The 17,345-nt window shown below is 34.1% G+C and overlaps 1 protein-coding gene across 3 annotated transcripts in view; it reads left to right on the top strand.

Moving 5' to 3' along the window:
- Positions 1–17,345, top strand: part of LOC149541281 (piezo-type mechanosensitive ion channel component) — a 288,359-nt gene that overhangs the window by 84,102 nt on the left and 186,912 nt on the right. The window contains exons 7-10 of one of the 3 annotated variants that reach the window (XM_089796579.1): positions 3,078–3,244; positions 3,617–3,701; positions 13,363–13,578; positions 13,734–13,911. In XM_089796579.1, the coding sequence (XP_089652705.1) occupies positions 3,078–3,244; positions 3,617–3,701; positions 13,363–13,578; positions 13,734–13,911 (646 nt within the window). Of the gene's footprint in view, positions 1–3,077; positions 3,309–3,616; positions 3,702–13,362; positions 13,579–13,733; positions 13,912–17,345 lie in introns of those variants that run through there. The other 2 variants (XM_089796580.1, XM_089796581.1) reach the window with 2 other exon arrangements.

Below are 17,345 nucleotides of genomic sequence, written 5' to 3'. Positions count from 1 at the left end.
TACCAATTGAATCGGATCAAGAATGTGGATGAATGGATGTAGAAGATGCAACAAAGGAATTTTGAATGGATTGAGAGAGATCTTGAAGATACCTCCTTTAATTACTTGAATGCCGGAATCCTTGATCTTCGATGGAGGAGTTTTCTTGAGGAATGCTTGAAGACTTGAATAGTTGAGAACTTGAGTGCTTGAGCGCGAGAGTGCTTGTGGTGTATGAGTGATGGATGATAAAATGCTTGATATGATATGATATATGCAAAATGGAGCAAAGTGATGGGTTTATAAAAGGGTTAGGAATTAACTTTCTCTTGCAGGCCAATAACATTGTGCATTAACTCCGGGGATCAATCCGAACACGGGACTCGAGGGACAGTCCCTAAATAGGGCCTAAGTAGGGACGCACTGCGTCCGTGATTAGACTAGTAGGGATGCACTATGTCCTTGCCCGCCAGGGCCTAGAACCCTTAGGATTCCTTTAGGGTCACAAACAATTCCCAGAATCCCAGAAATCAGGTACAAATTTTTAGATATGATCATAATGAAGCTGAAAAGAGATTTTGAGTGATTGGATGGAGGAAAGGGAGGTCCTAAGTGATTAGATCCTACCTCGAGCTTTATGCCATCAAAATAGGAGCATTAAAGATGATCTATTAGGTCCTACGCCTATTCGGCTTAGGAGGAATGAGAAGAAAGGGGAAGAAAGGAGTAGAGATGCAAGTGAATGATGGCCTCCATCACTAAATTAAAGCATTTTCGATTTAAGATGATACAACAATATATCGTTGCAATGTACAATGGAAGAGCTTTCCAACAGTGCCTATTTTCACTACATGATTATATTTTTGGGTACACGTTTACTCTCACTACATGATTATATTTCACTACTTGTATACTTGCTTCTAGTATGAATATGATAATTGTAATGTTCCCATTTTCATGAGCATAAGAGTATATTTTTGGATTAGCCTATCATTGGCCTTTGTAGGCTAGTTAGATGGTTAGAGGGTTCCTTGTTTGCAGAATAGGAAGATCTTTCCCTTCTAGAGTACAAAAGTGTTCAAGATTTGCTCTTCATTTGGTACATGTACTATTTATAGCAAGTCATCTATCCAACATTTCTATAGTTGGCAGGGCACCTACATCAGCCTCAGTTGTAGTGCACCTTTATTGGTCAAGTATTCATGAATTTACTACTTATAGTAAATCAAGGGTTGATAGAGATGAACCCTAACTATTTTTAGTGCGACACCCTAGTTAGCAGTAAATATAGTCGGCTACCTCATGGTTGTAACAGAATTGAGAGATAATGAGAATCTTGGAGTTCTGACATTTTATTTAAATAATGATTTTTTTGATTTGTAATAAAGTAATAATTTATCAATAATTAATTAAAAGTGCACATTATTAAATTTAATTTGACTTAATTATAAAAATGAGTTATTTAATGATTATAAAACCAAATTATAAAGTGTGTATGAGGATTAATGTAAGTGCCAATATAAATGGAGATATAAGTGATTATTAAAATTATATTATTTTGTTGTGCTCCAAATGGAGGGAAACATAATTAAATATTATATTTCAAATACATCAAAAACAAGTGCAGCAAAGACTAAGTATTTTATAAGTGATTAGAAGTGTGTTGAAGAAGCCATAATCAATTTCTTCTTGTGAATTAGCCAGTATAGGAGAGATGGAATTCATTCATGACGTGTATTTGCTTTTGTTGGTGTGCAGAAGGAATTGAAACAAGGGTCTCAGTTTATCAACTTGAGGAATTGTAAATTCTTCACTTTATGAGACTTTGAATTGGTGAGAGACCCAATGAATAATGCAAGTGGAGAGATGGCTTCATCTTGGAGTCATTACTGAGCTTTAATTTGAAGAATTTGGTTGATTTTGGGTTCAAATTAGAGAGGGTTAGTAGCAGACAATGTTAATCAATGCCTGACAGTAGGAGGTGTTCATCAGGCAGTAATTTTTTCCATTGCTAGCTGCCGTACTAAATATATACCTGCCGTGGGTTATAGCTGTTAACACATGGGTCTAAGGAAGTAGTTATCGTGGATTGCTGATTTAAATAGACCATTGTGTTGAAATAAACCAGGTTTGTATATAGATTCAGAGTTAATATCTTGCAGCAGCTATCATTGTGAAATTGTTTAGATGGAAATAAGTAAATCTTAGTTTGTAGTTGCCTATATGTTGGGGAATCCATGTTTATTTCAGCACTGTAATTGGTCATTGATAACAATGAAATGGCATGGCAAGTGCTTGATGGAACGTGGCATGGAAAATGTTTGCGTTGATGTCAAGCAGCTGTAGGTGCTCATTTTTATGAGTTGGTCATATATTAGCATTGGAAATCCAAAACTGAAGTACATCTACATTGCAGTTATTTGAGTAGAAATTCTAGTAATCATTCCAAAGCATGTTTGGTATTGTTCCAACCACGAACAGTCACACTGGAATCTGGAACAACAAGCACAGAGGTTTCATGACAACTGATTGACAATATTCCTTGAGGGATAATTACAACTGTTTGACAATATTCCTTGACAATATTCTGTGCTGGAACAATAAGCACAGAGGTTTAATTCTGCAACAAACAGTTAGTTTTAGCAAGGGATATTACAGAGGTTAAGTTAGAACCTGTTTAAATAGTCCCTCGGTACAGCCCAATGATGTAACTCTATTTGAATAACATTATATGGTCATGTGAGTATCAGGTATGCCAAAGAAATTGGAGTTTTTTCAAACATTTTACTCGCTTCGTAACTTCTTTTCCTTTGAATCTTTGGAATCTCATTGACCCAATTTAGTGTATATTTTCTTTCTTTCTGTGTACTTGTTATTAGAAAGGTTACAAAGTTCATTTTTTCTACTAATCAGATTGCTACTTGTACTACTGCTTCTTGGTTATTGCTTTTGTAGCCATTTGGGCTTAAGAAACCAGATTTACATTTTGAAGCACATTTTATTTATGGCTCTACTTGATTTATGAGTCATATGTGGTTCATAGTACTGAACTGCATTATCTGTATTCTGAAGCACTTATCTGATAATGTGAATTGCAGTTTTGCAGTGTAATACATGATTTGAAAGAAACAGAATTGGAAATATTTCCATTCTGCAAGACTTACACTTCTTTAGCATGTGATGGGTATACATTGACACATTCAGGCAATAATATGACAGAGCATCTTTTACCATCACAGACACCAGATTCAGACATAGGTGCAATGTAATTTTCAACTCTTCACCTTTAAAGAGTGCAGTTATGAGTTGCACAATTTTATTTTTCAACTGTAAGATACAATCTTATAAATAACATTGTACTATTCAATTTGTCCTTGAGCAATCTTCTTTTATTATGCATTTTTTTAACTTCGTTACTGTGTTTGTGGCTGCTCAAAATTTCTTACCTGGGTGTTTCCTATATTACAAGTGACATGGCATGACACTCGATAACTTTTGGTCTCATTTTGACATCAGTATTTCTTTATTAATGTTTTTCGTTAAAGATATCACAATAGGCTGTTTTGTTTATGAATTCTTGACAATCTTCTTGTGATTTTGTAATAATGTGGATATATGCATGTTTGCATATCTACAGATCGATGACTACACAGAGGCCAGAGTTGAGTACTGGGGTTTTTTTTCAACATTTCGTTGCCAATTTCTTCATTTATGGATATCCGGTATGCTTCTTGTTTTTCTTTAGCTTTGTGAATGATTTAAATGCTTGATTAATGATTGAGATTCCTAGTTGGTAAAGAATTTGACACCTTAAGGCAACTGTTACATCAATCAATGAATTGAGGAGAATAATGAATTAATAAAGAATATTTATGTACAATCAATTGGTCACTGCATTAATGGATCCACTGACATATTAGTTTGTTTGCATATAGGTTGCACAATAGAGTATAACAAATAAACAAAAAAGAGTGTACTAACTTACATATCATGAATTTTAAAGAAATCAAGCAGCCCAATCTCACTTGAATGCCACAATCAATATACATTGGGAAATGATTATCATTTTTTATGAACATCTGCCTGCTCACAATCAATGGACATTATGCTTTTGAAGATGATCATGAATTCTTTTGGCATTTTTTACAAGTATTATATTCCCCCTTTTTACATTGCCACAACCTAAAAAATAGGAGATGGTAGTATTGTGAGGTTTTTGCACTATTTCCCCATTGCAAATGGGGACCCCTTTTTTTCCTCTTTGATAGGTCTAGGTGGTAGAGAAAATTTGGCAACAATTTGAATTTTTTAAGCCTTCCCAAAATCAATATGTCCAAAAAATGAAAAATTGGCAAAATTGGCTTAGTATGAAAATTGAGCAAAATTGGCAAAATTTGGCTCAGTATGGAAATTCAGCAAAATTAGAGAAATTTGATTAAGTGTGAAAATTGAGCAAAAATGATAAAAGTTAGCGAAGTATGAAAATCAGGAGTTAAAATTAAAATTAAAATTGAGCCAAAATATAAATTCTTAAAAAAAACTGTCTAAGCAAAATTGCCATGAAGGGTAAATAAAAAATATTATTGTTATAGTTAAAATGCTATTCCCCGCTTTATAATATTGACACTTCAAGGAGTGGATGCCACCTCCTCAAGTGGCAAGGTTGCTACGTCAAGGAGTGGATTCCACCTCTTTAATTGGCAAGGTTGCCAATTCAAGGAGAAGATTCTTCCTCATTTGTTTGTTGATACATCAAGGCGTGGATTCCACCTTCTCATGTGGCAAGGTTTCCACATCAAGGAGAGGATCCCACCTCCCCATGTAGCTAGGGATGAAATTATGATTCATTGGGCAAGGGAAACAATTCAACTTTGTAAATCTGATCAAGGAATGCAACTCAGCTTGGCAAGCTAAAGAATGAAAAAATCATGGAAAGGGGTGAAAAGAGAAACTTTCAACAAATCATAAGCCCCCTTTATCATGTTAATGTTTTTTCTTTAAAAAAGGTGGCAAGTCACCATTCTTTATTTATTTAATTTATCATGTTAAGGTTATAGCTTCAGTTGGATTGAATTAATCAAGTGATAAAATGTGTTTAATCAGTCCCTATGGTTACTAATTAATCATTGTTATCTCTGACCAATAATTATTAGATAATTAACATAGACATATATATATATATATATATATATATATTTGAGTACGCACACACACATTTAGGTGTTATCATTATCATCTATTAATTATTGGTTCAAACCTATGGGAATCTAAATATTCGTTTTTGTTTTTGGATAAATTCTTATCACAGCAAAGTTAGGAGAAATGTAGTTTTCACGAATTTATATGTTTGATAGTGATTGCTAGTCTTAGTTAGTGGTTTGAAAGAGGATTGTAAAAATGCTTGTGGTATTTGGTCATCAGTTGAAGAATTGTGTTCGTTTTGAATTATGAGCAACATGCTTGGCTGGAAATGACAGTGAAATAGGACTAATCTCGTTCAAGAAGATAAATAGTGGATACTATCTGGGTCATAAGGCTTTAATATCAAATATGTGTAATGTCCCCTTTTGGGACATTAGAAAATTGAAGCACATATTCATATGATATTAAAATTGACTATGAGAGTGTCGATTCAAATTATAAAAGGTCAGTTTAATATTATAAAGTGGGCTAAAAATGACAAGGAGAGATAAGACGAAAAGCCAGGAAGGGAGTCAGAGTCACAGCTGTGAGGATAAAAGGAGAAGAGACTCATTCATTTGGGATGTTTGTTTTATGATTTCAGATTTCAATTTCTTTCTTGCGAGAGTTATTCAGAAAGCTTCAGCTTTTAGCCAGTGTGAGGAAGTAACCCCTCGTGTTGACAGATAGTGGATGCAAACGTATTGTCCGTGGAGACGTCACATTAGGTGTCTCACATGTGCTTACAGGTTCTTTTCTTAGTGTGCCAATTTGACTGTTAAACTGTGTTTAAGATTGGACTCTGAACACTGGTTATTGAATTGCTGTTGTATAATGCAATAACATGCTTTGAGGACTTTTATGAGAACTTACTAGTTTTATACTATTGGTTTGTAATGTGATTTCATATATTTGAGTTCTGAGTATTATATTCAAGAAGAAACCGGGTAAATATCTATTGGGGATATTTCCTGTGGTTTATATTATTGGTTTTTATAATGCAACTTAATATGTTTATGTTCTGAATGTTATCTTGAGAAAGAAAATCGAGTCAATATCCATTTGTGATATTTCAATATGGGAGATTGTTCTAGATCTCAAAAGTCATATTATAGATTGTTATTAAAGATTTGATCGCTAACTATTATTTGGGAACAATTAAACATCAATTTAATATACGTTAGCTTGGCAAGATGATATTATCGAAAATGAGGAGATATCGGACTTATAGAATAATTAATGTTGGTTTCAATTGTGATGTAGATTGTGCGCAACTGTGACATCCAATATCATTTTTTATGAATTCTTAATGTCGAGCACAATTTTCATATTAGTTTATTAGTCAACACTTGTGTAATGTCCCCATTTTTAGCAGGTTCCTGTATTTGCCAGGTCAGTTCATCATCGCAACCCTCGTGAGTTGACAGTGAGATTTGAGGGTTTCAGTTATGTGGTTATAGGCATTCCAGCAGCCTAGGGTGTGTTTTGGCTCTATTTGAGGGACTTACTATTTATAGTAAGTCAATTTGTTGGTTTCGATGAGCTCAGTTGAGTTAGAGGAGCTGGAGGATGCTCTCAGTTTTTATTTCAGGCTTCCAGTTTGAGCTCCAAGAATCTTGGAGGGAGTGTCTATTTATAGTAAGTCACCATGTTAGGTTAATTCATCATCTTTCATCATTAGGATCAATTTGGTGTTGTCAGATTTTGATTCTGATGCCTCTTCAGGTGTTATAGCAAGATGGGTGAATTATTATTATTATTCATATAAATACGTTGAGGTTGCTATTTTTGACAGTGTTGTTGGTTGGTCAGCTCAGTATCATAGCTCATTGGAATCGGGTCGAAAAGTTTTAAATCATGGGAATAAGAAACAGTGACCTTACGTGTCAGAATTTTAAGTTATGGTGGAAAAGGTCATTTTCGGAGCCAAAAGCAATTAATAAATCAGATTATAATGACACTTTATTATATTTTAATGTTGTGTGTGGGAAGCTTCTTGAGTGAAGTTCATTTGGGAAACTTTGTGCCATTTGGAGATTATAAATATGAGGCCATTTGATGAGTAAAGCAACCCATTATTTGATTATCTTATTTTGCTCTTGTTGTCTTTGTGACATTTCTGAGTTTGAAGTTTGTGCCCTTCTTGAAGTATTGTAGATTTAATTCTGAGAATCCACAATTGAGGTATTGTGGATTTTTGAGTTTTATTATCGTCTTTTTTTTTTGTATTAACTGTGTCTGAGGAGCATTTATACAATTGAATATTATAATTTCTCTATTGTCGGACGAGGGTTAGTTTGCAGATTGGGGTTTGTTTTGGGCAGCATTGCAGACTATGAATGCCAGATTGAAATTGGACTAGGCTTTCAGTCTGACTTTGCAATTACATTCTACGGCAATGCAGGTTCTTAATTTGTAGAATTTAGTTAATATTACATAGTTTGAAAGTAAACGGGTTGGCTTAAAATTCTGATTTATAATCAGCCGACAATTAAATTCCCTTTTCATTATATTGTTATATGGTTTGATGATGAATGAATTCAAAGGCTGGTGTGAATCATTTCAAAATTGTTTATTGGCGTTCGGTATTTATTTATTCAAAACTTATAAGGCCAAAATTAAATAAATTTGTGATCAGTTTCCTGTACATCCTGATATTGTGTTTGAAAATTTAAGACATCATATATTTAGTGGTAATTGGGCTGTATGCCAAGTGTTTGACAGAATGTCAAACCATTGAAATGTGAAAGAAATTGATGCTTGATTTAGCTATAACCAGACAGGGTTTTTACAACTTGAAGGAGATGACTAGTCTAGTCTATTCAATGATGAAATCCCTGATTATCTTATATTACTCTAGCCTTTGGTAATACATTGTTGTGTGCTAGAATAGTTTCATGTGCAGAGATGGATGGCTCATATATTGTATTATGATGAATCCTTAGGATGTTGTAACTTGTATTATTAGCTAAGAGTGTATATGAAGCAGTGATCTTTGTGAGATTATTTATGGTAGGGTGCAGTTCTTTAAGAAATTTGTAGGAAGACCCTTTGCATTGCATATATCCTTATATTCGGTGTATAAGTTATTTTTATAGTCACCTAAATTCAACAATAATACAAAGAGAATCATGAGGATTGAAGGTTTAAAGAATCAAAGTGAGTTAGTCGAATGATTAAATATTTGAAGGATCCGATATATGCATACTCATTAATTAATTGATTACTAGTAATTGGATGAAGGCAATGATTGTAAGAAACTAATTTATGTTTCATAGGAAGGATGTTCATGACATTTTGGTTATTAAGAGAGAGTATTTAAAGATCAAAAGGCGACAAATTCTTTTGGACTTGGTAGTGATTGAAAACTCTATAATCAATGGAATAAGTGGGAATTTGACATTGTGGGGGGAAATAATAACCAATGTTCCATTCCCATTTGAACTAAGATGTCAGAGAAGAGACACTATTAGAGTTCCAATTCGAACCATCCTTTGAGGGAAGATAGTTGAAGGGGGAGATGTCTCTCAAACAATCTCATAGTGTTTTTACTTCACAATAAACTTTTTTTGACACCTTCGTAATGACAAATGGGAGCACAAACTATTTATTGAAATTGTTTGACAAATTCTTTTATGAAGGCATTTTCTGATTTGATGTACTCATTGGAGCAACTTGTATCAAGGATGTTGATGTTCAGTTACTCCATAATAATTAGGGATGTTCTTACTAAAAGAGAAGAATGGTGCATTAGGAATGTGGTTGAGGCATTTTTGCAGGTAATAACATCTAGGATTATGCAACAAAGTCAAGACAAGGGGATCTTCTAATGAGAAGGAGCAGACTGTAAAGAGATTGTGTTCAAATAACAAATGGTCATATAACTATTTGGTCTAGGACTTGGATGTTATGATAGTAACTCCAAAGTGGTATTGGATCTAGCACCTCCAGCTACATATGAATCATGTTGGATAATAAGAGACTCTTGGGGCAAGATATCTTTGATGATTGGGATCGTGAGTATCCTTCTATAGCAAGAGTGAGCCTAACATGATATACTGACATTTTGGTAACAAAAATACCCTCAAAACTATATAGATGTGTCTTCATGCACTGTTTTCTCTTAATTTCCTTTGTACAATTTTATATGCAATTTGAAAAGGATTAAACTCTGTATAAGTTTCAATACATAATGAATAATCAAATGATGAGTAGTCTAGCTAGGATATTGTATACATTTTCCTATATCAGACCCTTTCCTCACAAGTAAGATAAGCCCTGTGGCGGAATGAGTTCTACATTGTACAAAGGCCAAGGATAAGCTTGCAGTGGAATGGGCCATGCTACATCATACAAAGGCATGAAGCCTACGGTGGAATGGGCATGAGCTACAAAATACAAAGGCAAGGGAAGAGGGCTTGTGGTGGAATGGACATGGACTAGATCATACAAAGGCTCTAATTGTGAGGTGATAGTTCATAAGAGTAGAGCAGAATTAATATGAGTAAACTCTTTACGATGATTATCATCCTAGTATTAGAAGTTATGCATCTATTTAATTGTAGATTTTGCAAAGATCACATGATAATTAAATATATCTATATATTTGTACATGCACTAGTTCTTATTTGATGGTTGTAAGACTCACTCCCAAAGCAAAATAGAAGGAATATACTCCTCAAATAAATTCTTTAACCTTGGATATACTCCTCAAATGCATCCTTCTCCCTTCTATATGTTCCAATGAGAGGTAGAGTCACACCTTTTCACCACACTTGCCTGTTGCAATTGTTACAAACTTTCATAATCACCACTTTTGAAAGATTCACAACCATGCATCATTTCCTCTCATTTCAATATTCTAACATTAATCCTTCCTTGGTTTTGATACTCCCTTATTTCTTCCCTTTCAAATTATGTTTTTCTTCTTCTTTTCTATATCTCGTGTTTGAGGGAGTCGCAACTTATCATTTTTCATTATTATTAAATCCTATTTCAAACAGGTGACATCACATGTTACCCAACATTAACATTTAATCTCATTCCACATATTGTAGTTGCTCCAAGATGATTAATATTTCATTGCGACAATACTTTTTAGTCAGGCCTTGTTTGAAATAGAAATAGAAAAAAGAACAACTCTTTCTTGTGTAATGTCCCCACTAACAGGGTTAGTTAAGGACAAGTAATACCTGCAAAAATATATGTTAGAATCATATCAATAATAAAACTAATTCTACCTTCTAAGTTAAACCCAATGTTAAGGACGTCTCCAGATCGGACTTCATAACTCATAGCTACTTCGCCATCAACCTGGGTGCGCACCCCTTAAGATTCTTCTTGGACGGGCATCCTCTATCCAAGGCCAACGACATATGCATATGTTTGACAACATCAGAATATTCTGGCAACACGGAGAATCCTCGGCCACGGTGGTCGGTTCAAGGTGTTAATACCTTCTTTGAGTCTTATAATTCTCCTAATAGATTAATACATTATTATTTAATTTCCACTATGTAAGTCCTATGGACTAACACAAAGGATAAAATATTCCTTACGTAAGGAATCATGTTCATTTAATTGATATCATTATAACATCCAAATTTTCTTATATTAAAATAATACATTCTATTAAAAGATCATATTCAAATGTTCACAAAAACCAATAATATGTTATTCAAAATATAATAAATGATTTTATAACATACAACAATAATATACATATTGTTATATATATACCTATTATAATATCCTATATAGTTCACAATACTTCTAAATACTTTAAATAACATTATAAATTATGATATCTTAACTATAATTACCTTTCATTTATATTAAATCAAAATTCACTTACTTACCTTGTATGTGCAACTCGATGTCCTTACCCTTATCAACAATTGTGGTACATACATATGGGGTCGGGTTGCTGAAGCACTTCTGATGCTTTAGACATCCGCTTAATATTGGTTTTGTTTGACCCTTATTCGATGGTTTATCCTTCCACGTAGGTAAAATGTAATACAACTACCACCTCCTTGTTGCCTCTGCACGCGGTTTGACGGTGATGTGATCGACTATCCTGATTCTTTGTACCTACTGCGATGTGTATGGGAATGACATCACTTGCATGATCATTTTAATATTGGTTTGATCTTCAATACTTCTTCCAATCTCTCATGGCCGCAAGGATATCGACCCTGCTAAGTTTCTTATACTTGCTTGGCGATGTGGTCATATTCACACCTTTTTCCTGAACTGATAGTAATATATATCTTGTTAATTTCTTCACTCGCCCCTCTTTAATATATTTAATATATTTCCTTGTTGTCATTTTTCAATATGCTCCTTGGACTTCGCTCCACGTTCTTTGTATTGATGTCGATGTGAAATCCGATGATGATGCCCTATATCATCTATTAACTCCACATAAATATTGCTACATCTGTCTTGAATGGACGTGTCCTTCAATTATGCTCCATCGGTGGGTAGGTTTATGTATTACTAATTATATTTGTTAGTGTATAGATTTATGTAATGATTTAAGTTAGTACATATTTCGTTTATTGGATTTATATTTAAATGTCTATAATATATATAGACATTAATGTATATTACTAATAATGATTATAATTATTATTATAAAATAATTAAGTAGAATATTTATCTTTTGTAAGTAATCGATAATAATATATATTTTAATCATATAATGAACTATTATTATATAATTTTATTTAGTTATAATTGTAAGATTCTCTTTTAGGAGTGGTCATGACATCTTGCATCATCATGGAGAGGATATTCCATCTAATGAGATCACACTATTTTGGAATTATTGATAAATCTGACTATGATCAAAATACTTGATTCCTTATTCTTTAGGACCACATGAATATAACTGGCCATACATAAATGCCTACATAAACCATTCACTTGACATATTATACAGATCTCTAATAATGAAAATAAATTTATTTCATTCTATAATGTGACAGATGATTTAACCGAGTGATCTTGATGGTCACTCCAAGCTATTCAGAGCAGGTCTCTCCTTGCTGAAAATGGAACTCTCAGGCACATCCTAAGAAAAATTTGAGAATTCAAATCCCAACTGAAAAATATAATTCATCCCTTGCTTCTTGAAACCCAAGGATTCCCTTAATTACCTTATTTTTCAGTTTCCCGATGAATGCTCATTAATGACTTTAATTAAAGTCAATTGTTATTTTAATACTTTCCCAGAAAGGGATTCTATTTATATTTTATTATTGACCATAAATTATTTTAGTTTTAGTAATTATTAATTAAATATTAATTGCGTTTGATAAAAACAGACAACATATTATATATATAGACACACACACACACAGATGAACTTGCCTCTGAAAAAGGGGACATTACAAATCTACTCCTACATCCTTAGTTTTTATTATACATGAGTTGTGTATGCTCCCGTCGTCTAGTAGTTGGCCCTCTCTTGTTCTTTGTGATTGTTACATTGGGATAGATTGAGCTTGCTTTTTCCATCTTTATATTGAGATGCCTTTAAGTGATCTCTTCCATGTCCACTTGCATGGTTTGGCGGACATTCTCTATCTCAACATGGACATGCCTTGATTAGTTGTATATATTTGCACCATAACACCCTAAAAATGTATTGTATGTCCTCAACATGTTCTATAGGACATGCATTGTACAAGCTGGCAATTTATTGTAAAAGACAAAACAAACTTTATGAAAAACTTGTTTCAAACCAATTTCTTTTAGTCGTTTTCTAGTACTCTTCATTTCTAGTCACAACCTCTTTATGCCACTTTAAACAAATAATGTTACCTATGATTTTGCTGTTTTACTATTTCACCAAAGCATCAATTTAATGAATTAGAAATAGTTTTCTCTATAATGGAGCACCATAGAACCTTTAAATGAGACAAATGTTAATGCAAAAATAACTTTATGTGAAATATAATGTAAACTGACTATCATGTGTTTTCTATTCTTCTCCTTCTCTAGTCAGAACCTCTTTACGCCACTTTAAATGTTAATTTTGTTTGTACACTGATTCAATAGTTTTCTTATTTTTAGAATGCATGAATTTAACATTTTGTGTTGAGTTTTCCATATTTGTTTTTCTTTCATCTACCTTGCACGTTAATTGTTTAATGAAGAGTGTTGTACATAACTTGAGCCTGTTCTTTTTTGCAGATTTCTCTCTTCGCTCTTTCACTTTGGAGTTTAACTTATGCAAGCATTTTTGCTTTTGGCCTTGTCATCTACATAGGCTATGTTCTTTATGTCTTCCCTTCAATATACGCTTTGCATCGAGTGACTATTTTTCTTCTTAGCTTTATTCTTGTTTGGGTTGTGAGCACATATGCATTTAATGCAACCTTCGATGTCTCAAGGATGGACATTAAAATGGTACATAGAATTGATGAAGTTGTTTTGATATTTCTTGTTTTTAGTTGGTATAATTAATACAAAGTTTATTGATAGGCCCAATCACAACTTTATTTTTTTATTAGTATAGTAGAGATTTTTTGATAGATCCTTTAACTACTTTCTTTTTTGATTAGGATGCTACAATTTGGGACACCATCGGGTTATACCATTACTCTATCCCAGGAGTCTTCATCTTTTCTCAATTTTGTCTTGGTGCACTTGTTGCAGTTCTTATTTTCGTGAATAATTGCATGTTTAGTAGTTTGAATTGTGTAGTTGCAACATCACCTGAGGAGCAAGACAATATAGAAGGTATCTTATAAAATAGCATATGTTTTCTCTTATTTTCTTTTGTACCTTGCAAACCTTATTTCCATTTTACATTTATCAATAGGATTTATAGCTATGCTTAGGCTATTTCACTTTCATTGAATCTTTTACTTATTATATTTTCCAACAAGCACACCTTCAAAACTAAGATAGGACGTTTTTTTGGTATCTTCTTCTTGATGTTTCCAATGTCTTTAGTAATGTGATTCACATACATCGATCCGAGAAATAGATTAGTTGGCTTTCTTATAAGGAGAGGTTGAGGTCTCTCTCTTTTTTTGTATTTGGTATAATATTATGAATTCAAGTTGATATGTGTTAGTAAACATCAAGATGAAATTGGTTAGTTGCTTTACTTTTGTCCATAAGTAGTGAAATTTGGTGAGAGATGTGGATTGATTCCCTAAGATAAATTGTTTCAACTATAGAGACAATATTTTAGTTTCAAGTTCATTGGAAATATTTGATGCTATCTTTGTAGTCTATTTAACAATTGTCTTCAATATGCATTTTCCATCAGATTCAGTTGAGTGCTTCTTATTAGGAAGGAGAAGTTTTTCAAACAAATGCTTGAGGTCTATCAAATAGAACTCTACAATATGATTCTTCTTTTTCCATACCTTGACAAACTTTGGCAAGCTTTTACAATATGTTACTCCATTTTTCTTGCAGAATCTTGAGGTATGGCCAAACTTGTTAGAGCAGTAGCACATTAACTTAAATCTCTTAAAGGGATCAAAACCGTATCTCTCAAAGCTATAAGACTTTGTTCTAGGACCAACATTGTGATCCATAGCCTTATGACCAAAGTAATTTCAAGAAAAACAATAACCATAAAAGAAGGGTTTCTTGATGGCTTGGTTTTGTTGAGAACCAATAGGCTCTTCACAATCCAGCTTCTCCTTTCTTTTTGACAAAGAGCAGTCACCTTCATCCAAGCCAATTCCCTTCTTATCAAGCCTTGGTTTTTGAGAAGCAGGAACATCATCCAAGGATGTGCTCCTATTAATGTTCAAGAACTCCAAACTAGATAAGGTAGAAGATTTACCAATGTTTCTAAATGAAACAATCTCAGCTTCTAGCTTGGTTATGTTGACTTCCTTGAGCTGAATCTGATTCTCGAGATTCTCACAAATTATTTTGATTTCCTCATTGAGAATTTTTAGATCAGTCGATTGCTTTTCAACTTCACTAAGACTCATAGCAATCTTCATCTTCTCTTCATTCTTTCTGATTTTTCTTCTTGAGCTTCTTAATTTCAGCGAGTGCTGCAACAAGTTTAAGTTCTAAGTCCATTTCATCAGCATCCATAATCGCGTCTTCAAAGAAATTTTGGTATCTTCTTCTTGATGTTTCCAATGTTTCCATTTCTTTAGTTTTACTAAGATGAAGAACTTTGTCATGTGGAGAATCTGCAAGATAGCTTATGATAGCACTCATTGTCTTCGCATTTGCTGTCACCCTTTTTTCAGAATCTAAGGAATCATCCGCATTGTTGCCTCCAAGAATAACCTAATTGCATAGTGTGGCATGTAGAATGTCTTATGCTGCAGTGTCATAAATTCGTACATCCTTTTTGCCAACAATGCAGCCCAATTGTACACTCTTACATGTAGGATCCTGTTCATCATTGCTATTTGCAGGAATGAAATTTCTGAAGTGTGGTTGAATCTTGTGAGGTGACTTTTTACTAAGTCCATAAGACAACGCTAGTACCCTTCCTGAACATTGGACTTCTTTAGTCATGTACCCTTCAATGTGTCCATGAGTGCTTCTTTCTCCATTTGTGTCAAATCCCCGCATACCAATTGTGCCTTCACCTCTCGATTATGTTTTCGGTTTGTTGTCGATTTTCCTTCCACCCTGTGCATGACCAGGTATTCCGAATACTTGTGTGAAGTTTGGTGTTCTGAATGATATTACAAGGTCGCGTCCATGATAGGTAAACGAACTTGTTCGAGAGAACCTATCATACATCTCCATTATGTGCAAGAGCCCTTCATAGTCTCAAATGCAAAATAAAGACATCTGTATTGGTTATTCAACTTGTGCCTTCTAAATGTTGGTTTTCACTAGATGGTTATCAGATGTCTCCTGCCACCATTTCCTATATTCTGCTCCAGTCTAACCCTCAAACGAGACATGCTGTGCTATGAGATTATCATGTGCAGCGGACTGTGTTGTTTGCTTGCCTTTCTTTTTACTTGCTCCTGTACTTGTGCCACTTGCAACACGCACTCTAGACGACAAGGTTTTCATATTTCTGTTCATGGTTGTAGTCATTGTTGTATCTTCCTCCAACTTCTTTTTCCAAGTTCTCTTTACGAATGAGTGCATAACTGTCACTTCCCTTGTCTTTTTGCTTTGCAAAAAAAGGTTAGGTTAGTTGCAATTTTCCCTGAAGGCAATGATGGTATGGTAGCTATTGACAAATTCACATTTGCTTCTCTACTTGTTGTGGCCATACGATGTATCTTAATTCCAGTTAACTGTACGATATGCTTGTTCCTACAGCTATGTTCCTTACTTCTCCAGCTGTACGATATGCTTGGCTTGTGTTGCTTATGAGTGGTACAGCCTCTATTTAATTCCTTGCCTTCCCTCTGCCGTATGGTAGTGTATGCAAAACTGTACAATGTTAATTTCGTCCTATTCTTGTCCATACGGTATATATAGACAACAAAATGTGCCCACGGTAACTATAATCGCCTCTTCCTTATGGTGTGCCCTCTTCTATATAGCCTTCTGTACGACATGACCTCTCTCAATCCATATGGTGACTTTGGTAACCTCCTTGTGCTTACCGTATGGCAACAACTTTGCTATGTCCATACGGTATGGTGATGATAAAAATCTTCCCCTTTGAGCTTACCATACAATAATGGCCTATGCGATCTCTTGTTTGTGCTTGCCGTATGGTGAACTCCTATTCCACTGCTTTGTTAGTTGGTGGTTTCTTCCTCTCCTGTCTTATTGTACAATCGTCACTTTGACTGCCTATCTTGCTTCCCTTGTTGCCATACAATGTGTTCTTAATTGTAGTTATTCACACTATTCGGCCGTACGGTATATTGGATTCTTCAGATCTGTATGGTGGTGAGATTATGTTTTCCCTCCTACTCCTAGCCATACGGGCTCCTCTATTATTCTTTCTCTGACTTGGCCGTATGGAAGAAATGCTCTCCTTGGGCTGTACGGTACAGTATGTTAATATATAGTCGTACAAGGCTTTTTCATTTTTCCTCTTGACCGTACGGTGTCCAATCAATGGCTCATACGGTACTTTATGTCATTGTTCTATCAGCATGTTATGATTTTCTCTTTTATACATACTTATTTGCTTGCTTTTCTATGGCCGTACTATGAAAATTTTAATGTGCTTTACTTATACATTATTTACACTTACTTATTTTACA

Source organism: Cupressus sempervirens, chromosome 8 (genome assembly GCF_028749045.1).
Source record: "Cupressus sempervirens isolate cs-2001-9-10 chromosome 8, ASM2874904v1, whole genome shotgun sequence".
Classification (NCBI taxonomy): domain Eukaryota; kingdom Viridiplantae; phylum Streptophyta; class Pinopsida; order Cupressales; family Cupressaceae; genus Cupressus; species Cupressus sempervirens.
Note: the sequence above shows the minus strand (reverse complement) of the source record. Positions and strands in the feature narration are given on the sequence as shown.